This window comes from Enhydra lutris, unplaced genomic scaffold (genome assembly GCF_002288905.1).
Source record: "Enhydra lutris kenyoni isolate GAN:26980312 unplaced genomic scaffold, ASM228890v2 scaffoldscaffold66, whole genome shotgun sequence".
Classification (NCBI taxonomy): Eukaryota; Metazoa; Chordata; class Mammalia; order Carnivora; family Mustelidae; genus Enhydra; species Enhydra lutris.
Window position 1 is genome coordinate 10,931,020 of NW_019154150.1, and position 22,605 is coordinate 10,953,624.

At 42.0% G+C, this 22,605-nt stretch overlaps 1 protein-coding gene across 3 annotated transcripts in view; it reads left to right on the forward strand.

Moving 5' to 3' along the window:
* Positions 1-22,605, forward strand: part of LOC111159135 (CTD small phosphatase like) — a 115,895-nt gene that overhangs the window by 63,996 nt on the left and 29,294 nt on the right. For all 3 annotated transcript variants that reach the window (XM_022521554.1, XM_022521557.1, XM_022521556.1), the window contains exon 2: positions 16,778-16,932. In XM_022521554.1, the coding sequence (XP_022377262.1) occupies positions 16,778-16,932 (155 nt within the window). The remainder of the gene's footprint in view (positions 1-16,777; positions 16,933-22,605) is intronic.

Below are 22,605 nucleotides of genomic sequence, written 5' to 3' on the forward strand. Positions count from 1 at the left end.
TCCACTGTTGTCTTGTTCCCTCAAGCCCAGTGCAAAGGAGGTACTCAGGAAACATTTCTGTTCAGGGTTGTCTTTGAGTGTCTGGTTCTCCCCCTCAGGAAGCTGTCCTTGCCATATAAAAGGCTGCCCTCCCTCTGCTGGTTCCTGTGCTGGTCTTTCTCCTCCTCCCAGACCTGTTCAGCTCTTTGTAGAAGGTGGTAAGGGGTGCTGTTACCCTGCACCTCTAACTGGGGGCTGTGTTTGAGGTGGGAGGAAGGCCTCATTCCCCAGGCTTTGCCTTCATCTGCCTTCTTGGGTAAAATAGGAATAAGCAGGGTGAGCTTCATGGGTGTGCGTCCTGTACCCCACAGAGGGCCCCACACTGGGTTTCATGCTCTGCTATTACTATCTTAAAATTCTTACTTTTTCACAAGAAGCCCTGAATTTCCATTTTGGACTGGGCCCTACAAAGTATATATCTGACTCTAGGAGTAGGGCAGCTGCTGAAAGACAGGTAAGGGTAGGGAAACGTTACAGAAGGAATGCTGGGTGGGGTATGTGTGGAGGCTGATGGAAGGTGGGTAACAGAATGGGAGAAGTGGAGGAGATACATCAGTTGTGAAGTTCCTTCCTTAAAGGGGTGATAGTTCTCCAAAGCCAGGACTGTTCCTCAGGGGTGGTGACTCCACAGGACCTGACTTTGGCCCTAAATAGGTTTATTTAAGTTCTGTTGTAAGTTTGCCATTTTTTTTTTAAATATTATTTACTTATTTGACAGACAGAGATCACAAGTAGGCAGAGAGGCAGACAAAGAAAGAAGGGAAGCAGGCTCCCAGCTGAGCAGAGAGCCCAATGCGGAGCTCGATCCCAGGACCTTGGGATCATGACCTGAGTCGAAGGTATAGGTTTTAACCCACTGAGCCACCTAGGCACCCCAAGCCTGCCATTTTTATCAGGCTGTTCCAACTTTCCCATCCTGATCAGAGGAAGAACCAAGTCCTTCCAGTGGCCTGTGGACCCTACCTGACCTAGTGCTTTACCACCAAACTCTGTTCCTACCACTGTCTACTCAGTTAGTCTCTTGCAACCACATTGGTCCCCTTGCTGTTCTTGAACATGCCACCACCCACCCACCCCAGGACATTTGCACCTGCTGCACTCTGAGCCCAGAGTGCTCTTCCTCTAGAAGGCTTGCCCCTACCTCCTTTAGGCCTTGTTCAGGTGTCACTTTATCAGTGTGGTCTTCCCCCAGATACCCTATTTGAAATCACACACACACACACACACACACACACCCCAAAACATGTCTCTTTCACCTCCTTCCTGCTTTACTTTGATCCACAATACTTTTCACCATTTAACATACTCTATACTTTACATGTTTATTTATTGTATGTCTCCTCCCACTGGAATATAAGTAAGTTCAGTGAAGGCAGGGATGTTTGTAAGTTTTGTCCATCTAGAACACTATCTGATACAGAATAAACACTAAATAAACATGTGCTAGTGAATTCACTGCCTTCTGGGGGCTGACAGTACTGCTTTATGATGAGACTGTTTTCCACAGGGACTGCACCATTTTACATTTCCAGCACAGTGCTCAAGTGTTCCAGTTTCTCCACATCCTTGCCAACACTTGTTATTTTCTCTTGTGGGTTTTGTTTTGTTTTTGTTTTTTTTTTCTAATAATGGTCATCCTTACAGGTGTAAGATAATATCTCATTGTGGTTTTGATTTGCATTTCCTTGATGATTGAGCATCCTTTCATATACATATTGGCCATTGTAGGTCTTCATTAAGAGAAATGTCTATGCAAATCTTTTGTCCATTTTTTAAAAATCAGATTATTTGTTTTGTTTTGCTAATGAGTGATAGGAGTTCCATATGTATTTTGGATATTAACCCCTTACCAGATATAGGGTTTGCAAATATTTTCTCCCATTTTGTAGGTTGTCTTCTCACTCTGCTGGTGGTTTCCTTTGCTGTGCAGAAGCTTTTTCTTTTGATACAGTCCCACTTACCTGTTTTTGCTTTTGTCACCTGCACTTTTGGTGCCATATCCAAGAAATCATTGCCAAGACCAATGGCTTTCCCTGTGTTTCTTAGGAGTTTTATAATTTTAGGTCTTAAGTCTAAGTCTCTAATCCATGTTGAGTTGATTTTGTGTATGGAGTAATATAAGGGTCCAATTATATTATTTTGCATGTGGATATACAGTTTTCAGAAACACCATTTTGTTGAAGGGACTGTACTTTCCTCATTGTGTAGTCTTGACTCCATTATTGAAGATCATTTGACCATGTATGTGTGAGTTTATTTCTGGGCTCTTTTATTCCATTAGACTTTATGCCAGCACCATACTGTTCTGTAGCTTTCTAGTATGTTTTCAAGTCTGGAAATCTGAGGCTCCCAGCTTTGTTCTTCTTTCTCAAGATTGTTTTAGCTATTTGGGGTTCCGTATGAATTCTAGGATTTTTTTTTTCCATTTCTGAAAAAAAAAAGCCATTTGGATTTTAATAGAGATTATACTGAATCTGTACATTCCTTTGGGTTGTGTGGACATTATAACAATATTAAGGCTTCCAATCCACAAACACATGCTGTCTTAGCATTTATTTGTGTCTTTTATAATTTCTTTCAGTAGTATTTTGTAATTTTGAGTGTACAAGTCTTTCATCCCCTTGGCTAAGTTTATTCCTAAGTGATTTCATTTTTTTGGATCCTATTGAAAATACAGTTGTTTTCTTAATTTCCTTTTCATTATTGGATTGTTTTCTATAAGCAGATGGAAATGCTACTGATTTTTGTCGTTAATTTTGTATCCAACAAGTTTGCTGAATTCATTTGTTACTTTTAATAGTATTTTATGGTATCCTTAGGGTTTTGTACATATAAGATCATGTCATCTGTGAACTGAAATAATTTTGCTTCTTTTTTAACAATTTAAATGCCTTTTATCTCTTTTCCTTGTCTAATTGCTCTAGCTAGGAATTTCACTACTATGTTGAATAAAAATGGCAAATGGGCATCCTTGCTTTCTTCCTGATCCTAGAGGAAAAGCTTTCAGTTTTTCACTTTGAATATGATGTTAACTGTGGGCTTTTCAAAGGGGGAAAGGGAGCCATTTCATAGGAGAGATATGTTTAACTGTAACATAATGACAATAACAACAACAAAACTATGGTCCACATATGTAAAAATACTTATTATATTCTTTTTATCCTTATTTTTTAATGTTTTATTATGAGATGGTGTTGAATTTTATCAAATGCCTTTTCTGTATCTGTTGAAGATCGTGTGGTCTTAATGTTTCACTCTGTCCATGTGGTGTAACACATCGATTGATTTGTGTATGTTGAACCATCCTTGCAATCCACAGATAAATCCCACCTCATGGTATATGATCCTTCTAATGTGTTGTTAAATTTGGCTTGGTGGTATTTTGTTAAGGATTTTTACATGTGTATTCATCAGGGATATTGGTCTGTGCTTTTCTTTTCTTGTAGGTCTGGCTTTGATATCAAGATGAATCCACCCTCAAAATGAGTGACGTGTTCCTTCCTCTTTAATTTTTTGGATAGTATGAGAGGGATTGGCATTAATTCTTCTTTAAATGTTTGATAGAATTCTTCAATGAAGCCATCTGACCCTGGGCTTTTTTTTTGTTGGGAAATTTTTGATTACTGATTCAGTTTCCTTATTCATTATTGAATTGTTCAGGTTTTTTCTTTCTTCATGATTCAGTCTTGGTAGATTGTATGTTTCTAGAAATTTACCTGTTTCTTCTAGGTTATCCAGTTTGTTGGCATATAACATTTCATAATTGTCTCATAACCTTTTTTTATTTCTGTGACATCCGTTGTAATGCCTCATCTTCCATTTTTTATTTTAGTGCATTCTTCTTTTTTTATTAATTAGCCTAACTAAAGGCTTGTCAGTTTTGTTCTCTATGCCAAAAGCCATCTCTTACTTTCATTAATTTTTTTTCCAATTCTTTTTCTAGTCTTTGTTTTTGTTTATTTCTGTTAAAATTTTTATTACCTCCTTCCTTCTGCTAACTTTGGGCTTGGTTTGCTCTTCTTTCCTTGAGGTATAAAGTTAGGTTGTTTATTTGATATCATTCTTCTTGTTGAATGAAGATATTTGCCATTCTCAGCTTCCCTCTTTGTACTGCTTTTTCTACATCCTATAAGTTTTGGTATATTGTGTTTTCATTTTTATTTGTCTCAGGTATTTGTGATTTCTTCTTTGACCCATTGGTTATTCAAGTGTGTGTTGCTTAACTTCCACATATATGTGAATTTTCCAATTTTCCTTCTAGTATTGATTGCTTGTTTAATTCCATTTTGATCAGAAAAGTTACTTGGTATGATTTTAGTCTTCCTAAATCTGTTAAATCTTGTTTTGTGACCTAACATGTGATCTGTCTTGGAGAATGTTCTGTATGCACTAGAGAAGAATATGTGTTTGCTACTGTTGGATGCAATGTTTTGTATATGCCTAATAGGTCCACTTGGTCTCTCATGTTGTTCAAGTCCTCTGTTTCTTTATTTGTCTTCTCTCTAGATGTTGTGTCCATTACTGAAATCTGCTGTTATTGGGTCACTGTCTGTTTCTTCCTTCAGTTCTGTCCAGGCTTGCTACACATACTTGTGTGCTCTAGTGTTGGGTACATAGACATTTATAATTGTTGTCTTTCCAATGAATTGGCCCTTTTACCATTAGATAATGTTCTTCTTTGTCTCTTGTGACAGTTTTTACTTAAAATCTCTCTTTTTCGTTTACCATTTGCGTGGAATGTCTTTTTCTGTCTTTTCACTTTCAGCCTATGTATATTCTTAAATCTAAATGGGTCTCTTATAGGCAGCATATAGCTGGATCTTATTTTTTTTATCCATTCAAGCACTCTATGTCTTTTGATTGGGGAGTTCATTAACATTTGTGCTAATTACTGATAGGGAAGGTCCTACCAGTACATTTTATTTTCTGTTGCAACTCTTTGTCTCTCTCTTTTTTCTTTTTAGCTATCTTGTGTGTCATTGATTTTTTTGTGGTGACATGCTTTTTATTCCTTTCTCGTTTTCTTTTGTGTCTCTTCTATAGGTATTTTCTTTATCGTGGGAGTTACAGAAAATATCTTATAGTTGTAACAGTCTATTTTAAGCTGATACCCAAGGCCATTTTTAATTTTGGAACAATGTTTAGGAATAAGGTACAACAAATGGATTTTTTTTAACTTTTTCGTTTTAACCTTTCTTTAATTACTTTAATGGAATTAGTGGATATATATTTTATGAGCCTAATGCAACCAAATCCCAATGGTATGTTTTTTTAGAACTTGATAAAATGATTCTGACGTCCATCTGGAAGCATAAGGGGTTAGACTATCCAAGAAATTTTTGAAAAGAAAATAATTAAGGGGCTCTGGTACTGTTAAATATAAAACAAAAACCTGCAGTAGCAAAGCTTTGTGTTAGTGGCACAAGCAGAGGAATGGAGTGAAGTAGAGTGGGATGGGAAGAAATAGAATAGAATAGAATAGAATAGAATAGAATAGAATGCCCAAATCAGTGTACGAAGGTGAATTGTTAAATCAGTAGTATTAGGATATTTAATCTTGGGGGGGGGGATAGGTAGATTCATAGATCCTACTGTATACAGCATAAACTCTAAACAGATAGAATATTTAATAGAAATTTCCTTTAAACCAAAAAAGAATGAGAAGAAAACTTAAGTGAAGACTTTATCATATTAGGGGGCACCTGGGTGGCTCAGTCGGTTAAGTGGCTGCCTTCAACTCGGGTCATGATCTCCCGGTCCTGGGATCAAGTTCCACACCGGGCTCCATGGAAGCAGCGGGCAGTCTGCTTCTCCCTCTGCCTGCAGCTCCCCCTGCTTGTGCTCTCTCGCTCTCTCTCTCACTCTCTCTCAAATAAATACACAAAATCTTTAAAAGAAAAAAAAAAAGAGTGTATCATATTAGTGTGGGAAGGAATCAATTAAAAAATCATTAGATTTGACTCCCTAAAAATGCAAAACTTCGCATATCTACAGCCATTATAAACAAAAGCAAAAGGCCTAAAACAAACTGAGACTATTTCAACACACAAAACCGTCCAGTACAGAACAGTCCGAGGATTACATCTCCAATATAGGATAAAGGAACTCTTAAAAATCAAAGAAAAAATGGAAAAATAGGCAAAAAGTATATAAGCACAGTTCTCAGGAGAAGAAATAGAAATGGCCAAAAGTTATAGGAGAGATTATAGAACTTGGATGGCAATCAAAGACATGCACATGAAAGCACAAGGGTTGCCATTTCCACCTTCCAGACTGGCAGAGGCTATTTACAGTCTCCGTGTTGGCCCAGCCTCCGTGGCATAACCCGCGGGTGGGTGCGCACATTGACACTGCCCCTCTAGGGTGGCAGATTGTCCACAGGTATCAAGAGACTTGACACTTTATTTTTTCCAAAGACTTTGGTCCTAGCAATTACACGTCTAGGAGTTTCTTCTAATGGGATAATCAGACATGCACTTAAAATTATGTAGACTAATTTCATTGTAGTATTATTTTGGATATTTCTTGCTCATTATAGTACATGAGACATTACATAGGATTATTAATTTAATAAGTAATACAAAATTCAAAGGAGACTAAAACTAAATAGAGTAAAAAATAATTCTCCTTTCCTTCCAGCTGTATCCTCCACTTCTCTGCCATGGAGCAACCCGTTACTTACAAATCCTCCCAGAGATGCTCTTTGCATATGTGAGAATAGACACATGCTTGTGCTTTTGATTTTGCTAATCTATTTAATTCTGGATTTGAAGGTTGATGGCAGCATGCTCTATGTACCATACGTACCTCGCTTTTCTCACTTAATAAGTCTCAGAATGTGCTCCATTATCAGTAGGCAACATAATTGCAGAGAAGCACAGGTGAGTGGGGTTTGAACAGACTCTACTACTTCCTAGCTACGTCATCTTAGACAAATTTTTTAACTTCTCTGGGCCTTAGTTTCCTAATCTATAAAAAGAGTACAGTAATAGTCCTTACATCATAAGATTACTGAGACGATTTAATGAGTCACTGTTTAGAAAGTGCATAAAATAGCAACAGGCACATCTTACATAAGTGTTAGCTAATAGTACCTGTGGAGCTGCAGCCGCCTTTTTAACAGCTGTAGAATATTCCACATCCAGGATCTGTTCTGTTTTGTCCCATATCAGTGGACAACTAGATTGTTCGTAGCATTGCTGTTGGAAACAAACTGCAATATTTGTCACGACACTTTTTTAAAGGAAACAACATAAGTGTCCAAAGTCAGTTTAGTTATGGCATGGTGTACATCCACACAGTGGAATATAATACAGTGAACCAAAGCGAGGTTGTAGAAGGGTATCAGATATGTGAAGATGTTCCCATATTTTTTTTTAAGTAGAGACAAACATTTTTAACATTCTATTTTTTCCATTATAGATTGTAGAACTTGAGAAATGATTTTTAAAAAGTATGGAGAAAAATAACAATTAACCTAGTCCTACTGAACATACTGGTGAATTTTATCTGATCGCTCACTCTCTGAAAATTTGCACTAATTCTTCTATAGGGGTTGCTCACCTTCACTAAAAACATCTGGGAGCTAAGAGTTGGATTCCTCGGGTGGGGGGTTGGCCATAAGCGGATGGCAGAGATTAAACCAGCTTGGAGGAAGAGGCTCGCTGTGGTCAAGAGGGCTTCCCAGGAAGCAGAGCTGCTTGGGCTGACCTCTCTCTGAACAGTCGGAGGAGCTGTTTCTTTCTAATAGTATCTCAGTCGTTTTCATTGTTCTGAGTTTCCTTTTATACATTCATTCATTCGGTAAACATCTGTCACGAGGGGCCTGTTTGTACCAGCATGCTTCTATGTCTCAGGGACTCAGGCATGAACAAGATGAGTTCCAAGCCCATAGCTCTGGAGCCTACGTTCCAGATCTTGTCCAGAAATACAGGACAGAGTTACAGACATGAGGCATGTGCAGTGTTTCTTAGATGCTTCCCCAGATGGTGACCACAGGCACTTCTCCCTGGGTCTTCCCAGTGGCATTTCTTGTGGCTGCACAGTATTCTGTCCAGCTGCTCTGCATTCATTTTACTTAATTATTCCTACTCTGTTGGACATGCACGTGTTTTCATGAATAGTTCATGGTCTTCAACACATTACTCTTCAGCTTTTCAAATGGATTATTCCAGTTTACCAAGTTACCAGCCACATGTGAACGAAGGGGCCTGGACCATCAAAACCTCCCCACTGTGTTGGCTCTCTGTTTTTATTTCTATTGTTTCTATTCATTTAACAGGTACAAAACTGGGTTTCACTGTTTAAGTGTTCATTTATTTGATTACTGTTAAATTTTAACCTTTACTTCCTCTTAAGTGCATTTTCTATTTAAATCCTTTGTTCTGGTACTTAGTTGGGCTCTTGCTATGAAAAACGGACTCTGTACAGTGATGGCTAAGAGCTCCCTTCTAGACTCCCACAGACCTGGTTTCTGTCCAGCCCTGTTACTTAGGAGCTGTGTGGCCTTGGGCCAGGGGTCTGGGACATGCTGAGGCGTGGAGGGCATTCCCAGCACAGGGACACTCCTTGGGAGCTGAGTCACAGAGTTTGGTGGCCTGGGGGACATTTAGGGCTGAGTGAAACAACCACTGTGTCTGACCTTATCTAAGAGGCCTAGCACGAGTATCCTTGGCTCACTTTAGAATTTTCAGAACTGTAGCCTTCGGAGTAATGGCACTCAATTCAAGGCCTCATATTCATTTTCTTCCTGGAAGTAAACCCCAAACCCAGAAGAGGACGGGGAAGAGACGGGGAGGGCTGGTGGGAAAGCTGGGAGCCCTGCAGTCAGGCTGTTCTGACATTGAACCCCAGCACCCTCACCACACAGTTGTGAGTACTCTGAGTCTCCGTTTCCTTACTGGGAAGCGGGGTGTCATCTGGAGGGACACTTCTTGCAGAGTGCCGGGTGAAATTGCCAGGGGAATTTCATCGCTTGGAACTAGATATAGGGACTGCCTGGATATCTCAAAAGGTAACTCATGACTAAGTCCTTTTTCTAGGAGAAAAGGATGTTTGGATTCTCAGCAGCCACATCTGCTTTTGAACTCTGTGCGGTCTGTGCCCTGGTCTCTCCCCACCCCAGCAGCCCCGTCAACAGCCCCCCTTTTATTCAAACAGAGGAAAGTTGTGTTTGTTGACCACTCTTTTGGGGGTGGGAAAGGAATGTAATGTATGCATAGACTGCCCAGAATTTCCTGTTAGACACCCACTCCAAACCAAGGCCCTGGGATGCATTCCAGAGATTGCAGCCCAATCCTACAAGAGAAGAAAGGGTGCATTCATTTAAACGCAGGCCACTGGGAGGAACTCCCCCTCCCCCCTTAAAAAAAAAAAAAAGGTGTTTAGCTTTCTTCTGTAGTAGCATAGTTGTGAATTCAACTGCATGGTCTTCGCAGGGCTGTAATGTGCTCTGACGTCCCCATGTGTGAAGAAGCACCTTTTCCTCGGGAAACTCCGATGTGTGGTTTTGTAGCCTTAACAGCATTGGTGTCCACGTTGATGCTTGGACATGTTTGTTTTGTTTTTAAGATTTTATTTTATTTATTTTGACAGAGAGAAATACAGCAAGAGAGGGAACGCAAGCAGGGGAGAGGGAGATGTGGAAGAGGATGTGGGAGAGGGAGAAGCAGGCCTCCCGCCGACCAGGGAACTCGATGTGGGGCTTGATCCCAGGACCCTGGGATCAAGACCAGAGCAAAAGGCAGATAGATGCCCACCAACGGAACCACCCAGGCCCCCCCTTGAACATGTTTTTAATGTTCTGTGTGAACACATGATGATACAAATCGGCTGTGGAGTACCTTTCTTGATTCTGCTCTTGTGAAGAGGAAGAAGCCAGGTTTGAGGGCAGGTTTTGGCATAGACTTCTTGTGTTGAGTCCATTTTCTCCTAGAAATTCTGTTATGCTGGGTCTTTGGCCGTCTGGCCCCTGTGCCAGCATGTAGGCTGGCTTGGCACCGTGGAAATTAAAGGCAAACCTTTGTTTTCTGTAGCTGCCAAGATGCAGTTTCCTCACTTGGGGAGAAACTTGAATGATTGGGGATGGATTCCCAGTGAGTAGCAAACATTTCCACCTACGTTCCAGCTTCTCCGTGCTTCATCCTGAACCACTCGTTTGATTGTAGGGATGTGTGTGGGGCGGTGGAAGTTTCAGGTCAGACCTGAGATAAGGACGGATGGGTGGGGGTGATCACAAAGGCAGCGAGTATGTGAAGCTCTGAGTCGATGTAGACCCCAGAGGTTTGCCTGAAGCTAGGGTTCAGGATGGAACCAGAGCCTCCCCACACCTGCAGTCTAAACAAGGTCAGAATGGGAGAATTGTTTAAGGGCAGTGATAGGTGGCGCGGCCGGCTATCACACTGATAAGAAACACTGTGTCGAGTCAGCATTTCAATATCTGGACGCAGAAGGGAACCAGGTAGGTCAGGAAGTCTAAGCAGATAGCGGTACCCCCTCCAGGCCAGTGCAGACCCACTCGTGGTGGATCCAGTCGCACCTTCCATCTGTTGGCATAAATACAGTTTGATACCTCTTTAGACCAGTCCTCTTGATCCCACTGAAGGACCAGACCTCGCTGTCCACCTTGATGGACTTTCCCCTGGACGTTTCATGTTTCTAATTAACTACAGTACTTTTCTTTCTAACCTTATTTCATGTAAGAGTTCCTAGAAAAGTCCTGAGTCCTAGGGTTTATTATTAAGCTTCACACGTGGATCTGCCTTTTATTTGTTTCGTTTCCATCATCGTCATCATCATCATCATCATGCAAAGAAACCTTCACTGGATAGAAAATAAAGTTTTAAGGAGCCACTTCAAGTTCTCGGGTCATGATCTCAGGGTCCTGGGATCGAGTCCCGCATCGGGCTCTCTGCTCAGCAGGGAGCCTGCCTCCTCCCGTTTCTCTCTGCCTGCCTCTCTGCCTACTTGTGATCTGTCAAATAAATTTAAAAAAAAAAAAAAATCTTTAAAAAAAAAAAAAAAGAATTCACATAACCAAAACCAAAACGGGACTGCCTCCATGTTTTCTCATAAAGCCAGGCTGTTTCTGTAAGGACTGTTGTTTGGATACACGCTAACTTCTGAATGTTCACAGTGAAATTTGGTACCTAAAATCAGTCTATTGCTGCTGTATTTTAAGGTGCTGGTAGATCTTCTCTCTTGAACAAATATGTGTATTTTTGCTGCATCCACACGGCAGACCTCGCTGCAAGGATAGGTATGAAGATTCCCGTATTAGTGGTGTGGCTTAGGTAGATGAAGTCACACTTGCTGACCCATGCAGGATGAGACTTGAACCCAAAATATAACTCCAAAGCCCATTTTCTTTCCATATAACTTGCTTATTTATTTCTAGTTTTAGTTTTTTTATCTCCATGTAACTTGTATTTATTTTTTATTTTTTTATAATTTTATTTTTTTTCAGTGTTCCAAGATTCATTGTTTATGCACCACACCCAGTGCTCCATGCAATACATGCCCTCCTTAATACCCACCACCAGGCTCACCCATCCCTCCCACCCCGCTCCCCTCCAGAACCCACAGTTTGTTTCTCAGAGTCCACAGTCTCTCATGGTTTGTCTCCCCCTCCGATTTCCCCCAACTCACTTCTCCTCTCCATCTCCCAGTGTCCTCCGTGTTATTCCTTATGGTCCACAAGTAAATGAAACCATATGATCATTGACTCTCACTGCTTGACTTATTTCACTCAGCATAAACTCCTCCAGTCCCGCCCATGTTGCTACAAAAGTTGTGTATTCATCCTTTCTGATGGAGGCATAATACTCTATAGTATATATGGATCATATCTTCTTTATCCATTCATCTGTTGAAGGGCATCTTGGTTCTTTCCACAGTTTGGCAACTGCGGCCATTGCTGCTATGAACATTGGGGTACAGATGGCCCTTCTTTTCACTATGTCTGTATCTTTGGGATAAATAGCCAGTAGTGCAATTGCAGGGTCATAGGGTAGCTCTAATTTTAATTTCTTAAGGAATCTCCACACTGTTTTCCAAAGTGGCTGCACCAGCTTTATTCCCACCAACAATGTAAGAGGGTTCCCCTTTCTCCATATCCTCTCCAGCACATGTTAATTTTGTCCATTCTAACTCATGTAAGGTGCTTTCTCAATGTGGTTTTGATTTGAAACTCCCTGATGGCTAATAATGATGAACATTTTTTCATGTGTCTCTTAGCCATTTGTATGTCTTCTTTGGAGAAGTGTCTGTTCATGTCTTCTGCCCATCTTTTGATGTGATTATCTGGTTTTTGGGTGTTGAGTTTGAGGAGTTCTTTATAGGTCTTGGATATCAGCCCTTTGTAGTGTCATTCGAGAATATCTTCTCCCATTCTGTGGGTTGCCTCTTTGTTTTGTTGACTGTTTCCTTTGCTGTGCAGAAGCTTCTAATAGTGATGAAGTCCCAAAAGTTCATTTTCGCTTTTGTTTCCTTTGCCTTTGGAGACTTATCTTGAAAGAAGTTGCTGTGGCCGATGTCAAAGAGGTTACTGCCTATGTTCTTCTCTAGGATTTTGATAGATTCCTGCCTCATGTTGAGGTCTTTTTATCCATTTCGAGTTTATCTTTGTGTATGGTGTAAGAGAATGATCGAGTTTCATTCTTCTATACATAGCTGTCCAATTTTCCCAGCACCATTTATTGAAGAGATTGTCTTTTTTCCACTGTATATTTTTTTTCTGCTTTGTCAAAGATTAGTTGACCATAGAGTTGAGGGTCCATATCTGGGCTCTCTACTCTGTTCCACTGGTCTATGTGTCTGTTTTTGTGCCAGTACCATGCTGTCTTGGTGATCACAGCTTTGTAGTAAAGCTTGAAATCAGGCAACATGATGCCCCAGTTTTGTTTTTCTTTTTCAGCATTTCCTTAGCAATTCGGGGTCTCTTCTGGTTCCATACAAATTTTAGGATTGTTTGTTCCAGCTCTTTGAAAAATGCTAGTGGAATTTTGATTGGGATGGCATTGAAAGTATAGATTTAAAGTCAACTTTAAAGTAAGAAATTTCCATTCTAGGCTCTTTACCCAAAATGGTCCATATCTCTGATTTGCAAATACGGCATTCTGGAAATCTTTGATGCAGATCAATAGCCTATATCAGTCAATTTAAAATTTAAATTCAGAGGTTCCAGTTCCAGAGGTCAAACTGTGACATTTGTAGTACATTTGTAGTACATTTGTAGTACGATCTGCTCATCTACTCCCCATTTCCTTAGAGGCAAATGCGAACTCATCATCTTGGTTTGCAAGGCTGTCATCAACCATGGCAACTCCTCTGATTTCTGAGATACATCATGCTGTCTCTCACATCAGGCCCTTTACACGTTGCTGTTTCCCCACTTCCCTGCCCCCTCCAGCAATGGTATGCACTGTCAGCCCAGCTCAGAAAACATTTCTTCTAAGAGATAACTCCTACCATACCCCAAATCTGGACTTTGGGCCCCATCAGTGCCTTGCACTGTTCAGTGTCTCTCATGCCAGACGTGGGCCACATGAGGTAGGGATGGTACCTGTGTGGTTCACCAGTGTTTCTACACTGCCTTGCCTGGGAGCTGACGTTTTCAAGAATAATCTTTTCTACCACAAATAACATAAACCCAGAGAAACAGGTAATTTATTCTCTTACATAACTGAAAATTCCAGGAGGATCTGGTTTTAATGAAACCAAGTCCCTAGATGGTATTGTCAGAGAACCATCCCTTTCTGTATCTCAGGCTCCTTTTTCCTCAGTTCTGGCTTATGCTCGGGTAGGTGCCTCTCACTTAGTGACAAAGGAGCCACCGGGGGCTCCAGGTTTACATCCTACCCACTTGGCAAACCAGCAGAAAGAGAACATCCTTTCAAAGGGCTGTAGCATGAATCGTGGGGCACACTCTCCTTGGCCCAGGTTGGGTCAAATGCCCAATCCTAAGCCAGTCACATGGCTTAGATTGGCCAGGCCTCGGTAATGGATAGAAAGCAATTTGCAGGGGGAAGGCAGTAGGATTATTAGACCCAACCAGCCAGCATCTTGAGCCCTTTGAGGACCAAATGAGTACCGAGGATGGGGTTGAGGGTGATGCTGGTCCTGAGCAACTCCATTCATATCCCCTGCTAGCCTGATTTTGAGAGTACCAGACCAGTCCAGGAGCGATTAGCAAAGTAGGCAACCCCTGACCTTCCAAAGCTTCCTGTAGGCCCTAGAACGAAGCTTATTTAATGGGAAGAGGCCTGGCCCCTCCCTCAGTCTTGGAAGTGAGACCACTTTGGGTTGCTTCACCTCGTGGCGTAAGTAAGTGAACTGCTGCTTTCCCCTCAGGGGGTGACGGCCTTCCCAGGGACTCACTCCCAGCGCTCTATTTGTGGCTTCTACATGGTAAGCTGTCATATGGTAGAAATTATAAGTAGCTCACTGGCTCCAGGTTCAGGACTTTTTTTAGTGTAGAAGTTCATTTTTTAATTTGTTTGTTAGGTGGTTGTGGGGAAAATGTATGTGATCTGAGGATGAAAATGAGATCTGAGGGGGTGCTTTTTACAGAGCTATTTACTGCCCAGCTCGGGCATCGGCTGCTCAGTGTCTCTGAGACATGAACAAATCTCTTGTTTACTTGCAGAGAAATGTGCTATCAGCCAAGGAAGAGGCAGGCAGTATTTTTTCTTCCTCTGACTAAATTATTTGAGTGTGGCATGAAAACTAAAGCACTCAAAGTAACAACAGAACAGTTTAATCAATCAGACATTTTTTTCAAATTAACTATTTGTTTATTATCTAGAGGTGAGGCAACTGAGCAACTCCAGGGGGGGAAGGGGGGGAAGGGGAGAGAGAAAATCCCAAGCAGGCCCCAGGCCCAGCAGAGAGCCCAGCACCGGGCTCCATCTCACAGTCCTGAGATCATGACCTGAGTCTAAATCAAGAGTCAAAGGGACACTCAACGGACTGAGCCACCCAGGCGCCCCCCACCCAATTCTTTATATTAAGTAAGAATTTATTGTAGTGTTTTCTCTCCATTTGGCATATTCCTTCCTTGATCTGACCTGATCTGTCTAGACTGTGTTTAGCATGGCAACAGAGAGAGCACACACTTTGGAAACAAGCCCTCTTGGGTTCAGATCCCAGCATACGAATTCCTGGTTGTATCCCCTCAGCGGTAAGACAGAGGCAGTAATGCTGATCTCCTTGGATAGCTGTGTGGGTTCCATGAAGTGAGGGTTGTAAAGTAGTAGAGTAAAGAGGGCCGGTCCTCAGTAAACAGTGGTCATTATCATGTGCCCCCCACCACCACCGCTCTGCTGCTTGGGAGGCCTCTGTCCCTGGAGGTCCCTGTGGCCTGGCTTGGCCTGCCATCGGGTGCCCCAAGTGAAAAGACTGGTGCCTGTGGCATGGGCCCAGGCATTCTCAAGAAAGATAAAACGGCTAGTGTTTCCAGGGGGTTATGGTTCTGAAGCACGTAGTTAGTGAATGGGGATCTTAAACTCACACTTACTGAGCCACTCGCCCAAGCCCAGGCTGGAGGCCATCCATGCCTGTGGAGTTGCTGGCAAGAAGTTTTTCAGTCTTTCTTCATGTTGGTTTTGCTGCTGGCAGAAAAGTACCCCAAGACTATTAGCAGAAGTTTTGTGATCTCTTGAGAGGGAAGGTGCTGTACAAATGACTCAAGTACACAGAGGAATCATGCCAAAACTGCTTTTTGGGAGAGATAAACTCCAACAGTTATCATGTGGACTCAGTGATTTCCTACATTGGTAATTTCCCCCGTTAACCCCAAGCACAGGCCCTTTATGGCCTCTGCTCAGTACTGTTGACCCACCCAGACATGGTATGTGGTGGGACAGCCCTGGCTGCATTCCCAGGCACTGCTCCTGGCCCTCCAGGTTGTCAGTCTCCTCTCCTGAGATGTGTTTTTCATTTTATACTAATTTTTGGCCTTTTAAATCTGACTTGTGGCAGCTCATCTTGAGGCCTGAATAACAGAAAGGATAGCATCAATCCCTTGGGAGGCTGAGTCCAGGACAGGCCAGAAAATGAGTCCATGGCACAGGATTGCCCCAGGTTTCAGGAAGATGGGCTTTGCCCTTGCCAGCCCTGCTCCTGCTGGACCATGTGCTCTCTGTCCCACATCTGCTGTTTATGCTGAAGTGTCATGGAGGACTCCAGCCCTCCCATCCATTTCTTGACAAACAGCAGAATTTAAGAAGGGGCCTTCTGTATGCCCTTACACACCTTATCTCATGATGAAGTTACTCTTAATGAAGTTAGACTAGTTTCAGAGTGATTCTTTCTTGGTACCCTTCTCAGAGAAATGCTTCTCAGAGAGTGTCAAGTCTGATTTTGCCTGAAAGGATCTTTGTTTTGAAGTGGTGCTCAGTCCCGGGTCAGAAGACTGTCTGCTAGGTTCAGCAATGCAGATGGTGCCTGGCCCTGACGATGGGTCAGTTAATGAGCAAGCAGCCCCCACTGGGCTGAGGTCAGAGGAATTCTGTCCAGCCAGCAGGATTGGACTCCATCAACCAGCTGGCCCTCTAGGAATCACATGTTGAATAACAGTCCTTCATAATAACTTCTAGGGCCCCTCATCTTCTTGTGCTGAGTAGGTCTCCTGGTATCGGGGCTCCCTGGGGCGGGACAGCTGCACATTCGGGTTTTCCCATTGCATGACAACTAGGAGTATGTGCTGCAGTTGACCACAGTGTGTTGTTTCTCTTTCCAGCATCCCAGTGCAACGTCAGCTTAAAGAAGCAGAGGAGCCGTGGCATCCTCAGCTCCTTCTTCTGCTGCTTCCGTGACTACAATGTGGAGGCGCCGCCCAACAGCAGCCCCAGTGTGCTTCCGCCCTTGGTGGAGGAGAATGGTGGGCTTCAGAAGGTCAGTGCGGGCACGAACTGTGCACTCAGCAGAGCCTCTGTGGCTGCGTATCTGTCCCACCCTTCATGGATATCCTGAATAAGGGTCTGTGATGGTTACATGTACAGCCATTAACTGAAAGATCTGAACTGACCAAAAAGGTCAGCTTCTTTGTCAGGATATCTCAGTCATTCCCATTTAGCAACTGAAGCACATGCTTGATGATAGTTATAAGAATCACTTCACATTTTTATAACATTCTGTCCTGGGTGGTTGGCTGCATGAAATGGAAAGCTAAAGAACCAGTAGCAGAGAAAGACACAAAAGACAAACAGAGAAACAGAGGCATCCCAAAAACCGATAATAAGTATAAAGGGATTTAACTACTTTGTCTAATATATTTGTTATATATTCTTTAAACCCCTCACATATAAAATTTTAAGTCAGATTTTCATAATATGTTAAAAAAAAAAACCAACTAAACTCTACCCACATGCCGCCTAACAGACATACCCTAAGCAAAGTGACTCAGAGCAGCTAAAAGTAAAAGGATGAGCAAGAAGATGTCACACAAATACACAAGCAAGAAGAAAGCAGGGATTGCAACAGCCATTCAGTCAAATAGAATTTCAGGTAACAATCACTGAAAGACAAAGATGATTATTCACTGTGAAGACAGTTGAGATTGAGGACACAAAAACCATAAAACTTTATGTCCCAAATAGTGTGAGCGAAAGACCTGAGCAAGCATTTCACAAAATAAGAAATTCAGTTGGTCAGTAAACAGGAAAAGTGTTCAGTATGGTTAGTAATCAAAGAAGTGCAAACTAAAACAGTGAGCTAGCCTTTTCCATCTGTCAAATTATTAAAGATACTTATAAAGATACTATTTGGTTTGGATGAGGGGTAGCCACAGAGAGGGTAGAAGATGTAAATGGGTTGTTAGTAGCCATTTAATCGGTTACACCTTTCTGGAGGGAAATTTGACAATGTAATCATAAAACCTTAGCAGTTATTTATTGACATAATTATAGATGTGCAAAGATTGAACTATAGGATACTGTCCAGCATAGGTTATAAGATTGCAAAATTGTGAGCAACCTGATGATCAACAATAGACAGTAAAACCCCACAGAATAACCACAGTCAAGTAGTTGGCAGCTGTTCCAAATGATGTCTCGTAACTATTACTGACATAGGGAAATGTTCACCTATGTCACTTAGGAGATAAAAAACTTGTAGGTGAGTGTATTTATAAGTATATTAGGGGATAAAACGTAGTAGTTGAGTATATTTATAAGTACACATGTAGTCATATACACACACACAGGCATTTATAAGACTAGAATGATATATGCCAAAATATGAAGAGATTATCTCAGGCTGATGGGATTATATATAGGATGTTCTCCCTTCTTCTGTGCTCTACTTCTTTCTCTTTTTTCTTTTGGCTTTTCCTAATTTTCACAAAATAAGCTTAAATTACTTTTGGGATTAGAAAATACAGTATTTCAAAAGCATATATGAATGTAAGGAAAAGGATTTGGGGAAGGACAACCTGAGCACATGGCTCTGACGATTTAAATTCTCTCTCTTGATAAAACCAGGTGAGCCTGCTGGTGGAACCTGGAAAGTGCGTTAAGGCCTCTAGTTTTCCCAACATCACCAGGGGAAAGAGCAGGCACAGGATTCATCCTCTCTGGTCCTCAGTGAGAAACAGGGACCTACCAACAGAGGAAAATGCTTGCTTTCCTTGGAGTCCTGGGACAGACTTGAAGCAAATAGTCCTTTGAGGCCCCCCAGCCAGCAAGAGCTGTGGATCTCTTTGGAAAGGACCTTTACTGCCCACTTAATGTGTGTGGTCCTTGGAGGGGCTATACGGATGAGTTGAGTTGCTTTTACTTCTTGGGCCCTACAGGAGACCATTACTACAGGGACTTTCTTCCTCTCTTGTGGTTTGTCAATTTGGGCTCTGCTGGACTGTGAAAACATTGCTTCTTGTGGGGCCTGGCATTGCTCCCTCATTTGCCACTGCTGAGAAGGTCCAAGTTGAAAAACTAGCATATGAGGCTCCCACTGAGGTAGAACTAGTGGAACAGATAGAAGAGAACTTTTTTTTTTTTTTTGAAAGATTTTATTTATTTATTTGACAGAGAGAGATCACAAGTAGGCAGAGAGGCAGGCAGAGAGAGTGAGAGGGAAGCAGGCTCCCTGCTGAGCAGAGAGCCCAATGCGGGACTCGATCCCAGGACCCTGAGATCATGACCTGAGCCGAAGGCAGCGGCTTAACCCACTGAGCCACCCAGGCACCCCTAGAAGAGAACTTTTTAAAGATTTATTTATTTGAGAGAGAGACAGAGAGAGACAGGAGGGGCAGAGGGAGAAGGGGAAACAGACTCCCCGCTAAATGTGGAGCCCAGCACGGTTTGATCCCAGGACCCAGAGGTCATGACCTGAGCTAAAGTCACATGCCCAACCAACTGAGCCTCCCAGGCTTCCTAAGAGAACTTAAGTAGACAACTCAGGAAATGATATTTCAAGAAATGAATTTTGAGTACAAAAGTAACTTTTAGAATTTAAAAAAGAAATCCCATGATTTCTAAATATAAAAATTCAGTAAACAAACTGAGAAAAAGGAGACTGAGGATGGTCACTGCTGAGAACTGAATTAATGTTCTAGAAGAACAAGTGGAAAAAATATCTTACAGTTCAGACCAGAGACACAGAGATGATTATTGTGAGCCAGGAAGAGGCATCTAGGAGACCTAACAGCAAGTAATAGGAGTTCCAGAAAGAGAAACAGTAATAGAAGAAATTTTTCTTCAGCTGGAAAAAAAAGCCTCGAATGTGTACATTATAAGGGCTAGCCAAGTCTGCAGCGGAATGGGGGGAAGCAAGTGGAGGAGCACATATATGCTGTTGAAGTTCTGAAATTTAAGTGTAAAGAGAAAATCTTGCAAGCTACCAGAACAAGATATTTTCAAAAGAAAAAGAATTATACTAGTACCAGACTTCTCATCAATAATATTGAAAGCCAGAAGACTATGAGAGAAAAATGTACAGGTTCCTGGGAGAGAATTCCAGACCAAAAATTCTATATGTAGCCAAGATACCATTTATCTATCAAAGCAAAGGAAATACATTTTCAGACATGTGATGATTCAGAGAGAGGACAAAAAAAAATCTGGGTGAGATTGATCTTCTGTTATGATATAATTATAGAAAATGTAGGAATAAATATAACTATCAGGAATAGAACTGTAACAAGCAGCACAGTTAGAAAATAGATCTTCATTAGAGCCCCATGTCAGGCTCTGTGGTGAGCGTGGAGCCTGCTTGGGATTCTCTCTCTCCCTCTCCCTCTGCCTCTCCCCCTACTTGCTCACTTGCTCGCTCTCTCTCTCTCTCTCTCTCTCTCTCTCACACACACACACACACACACACTTTTTTTAAAAAGAGAGAAAGAAAGAAAACAGATCCTCAGAATGTACAAGGAGTGAGAGGAGAAACGGGCAGAAATGTAAACAAGCCATCAAAATTAAGAAAAGGAAAAAAAGAACAAACAACATAAACAGTAAACATAAGAGTAGGCATGAAACCTAGTTCAATGAACCAAATTCTCCTGACAAAGGACCAAGACTGTATCAGATTGGCTTGACAAATTCATCTGTATGCTGTTTCCAAGAATAGACCTGTATCAGATAGGAACAATTTTGGCAGCAAGTAAAAGAAAACTGACAAATAACAGCTTAAACAAATAGGGGATTATTTTTTCACATAAAAGCCCTGAGTCTGGCAGTTGCTGGGGTTAGTTTAGGGGCCTGATGATGCCATCAAAGGGACCCAGGTTCTGTTCTGTTCTTCTGTCTCTCCATTTTTCCATTCCACCATCGTTGGGGGGTTTGCTTTCGTCCTCACTCTTGTTTTTGTCTCAAAGTTGCAAGCTTCAGATAGCATATCCACGTTGAAGGGAAGAAGAGAGGGAGGAGTAGCACTACCCATGCCTCTCCCTCTTGTAGAAAGTAAATGCTTTCACAGAAAACCCCAGGGAACTTCCACTTAGGCTGATTGGCTAGAACTTTGTCACATGGCTACCCTGCAGCCAGGGGAGGCCCAAAATAGGAAGGATTTAGACTGGCTTATTCTGCCCTCAACAGAGTCAGAGCTCTTCCACAGAGGAGAAGGGAGGAGTGACTGCTGAGTAGATATACTAGTCAGTGTGGGTTCAGTTTTGCTGTAGTAACAACCCCCAGACCTCAGAGGCTTAAAACAATAAAAGTGTATTTTTCACTCATGCGCATGTTTAGCATCGAGTAGGTGGGCCCTCTCCTCGGTGGCACTTGTCCAGGAGATACTGAGAATGTGAGCCACATATGTTATTCACATTTTTCTAGTAGCCTCATTTTAAAACTATTTTTTTAAAAAGGTGAACTCAAGTTTAATCATATATTTTATTTAACCAGAGCTATCCAAAATATTATTTCAACCTGTAATCAATAGAAAAAAAGTATCAGTGAGATAAAATTTATATTCTTTTTATCTTACTAATTCTTCAAAATCTGATGTCTAGATATTTTATACTTATAGCGTGCCTTCCTTTGTACTAGCTACCTTAGACCAGCTCAGTAACCATCAGTGACCTGTAGCTACCATCATCAGATTACCTAACCCACCTTCTCCTCATTCATGGACTATGCTGGGGAAGGCCGTATCTCTTCACTTCCGTCTTTGTCACAGCAGGGAAAAGGGAATGTGGTGAATCACACTGACTCTTAAAGCTTTCACTCAGAAGTAGCTTACATCTTATTGGCCAAAGCAATTGATGGAACTACCCCTAACTTCAGGGAGCAGGGAAGTGCAATCCTACCATGTACCCAGAAGGAAAACTGGAATTATTTGGATAACAGTGCTGATTGCTGTTACAGTAGGTGGCTACTAGTTTGTGACATCTAATAGTGATTTTAAGAAGGTGGAAAATAGATGGGCAAAATGTAAAAAGCAGGGCATCTGGGTGGCTCAGTGGGTTAAAGCCTCTGCCTTTGGCTCAGGTCATGATCCCAGGGTCCTGGGATCAAGCCCCACATTGGGCTCCCTGCTCAGGCAGAGCCTGCTTCTCCCTCTCCTGCTCCCCCTGCTTGTGCTCGCACTCTCTCTGTCAAATAAATAAATACAAATCTTTAAAAAAAAAAAAAGCTTAAAAAAAAATACAGCAAACTACATATGAAAATCTTCGGCAGTTCCTGGCTAATGCGATATGACAAGAAAACGAGGGGCGCCTGAGGGGCTCAGTCCTTAAGTGTCTGCCTTCGGCTCAGGTCATGATCCTAGGGTCCTGGGATCAAGCCCTGCATCAGGCTCCCTGCTCAGTGGAAAGCCTGCTTCTCTCACTTCCACTCCCCCTACTTGTATTCCCCCTCTCGTTCTCTCTCTCTCTCTTTCTGCCAAACAAATAAATGAAAAATTTTTTTAAAAAGAACGCCAAAAGGGACGCCTGGGTGGCTCAGTTGGTTAAGCGGCTGCCTTCGGCTCAGGTCATGATCCCAGTGTCCTGGGATCAAGTTCCACATCGGGCTCCTTGCTCATCAGGGAGCCTGCTTCTCCCTCTGCCTCTGCCTGCCATTCTGTCTGCCTGTGCTTGCTCTCTCTCCCTCTCTCTCTGACAAATAAATAAATAAATAAAATCTTTAAAAAAAA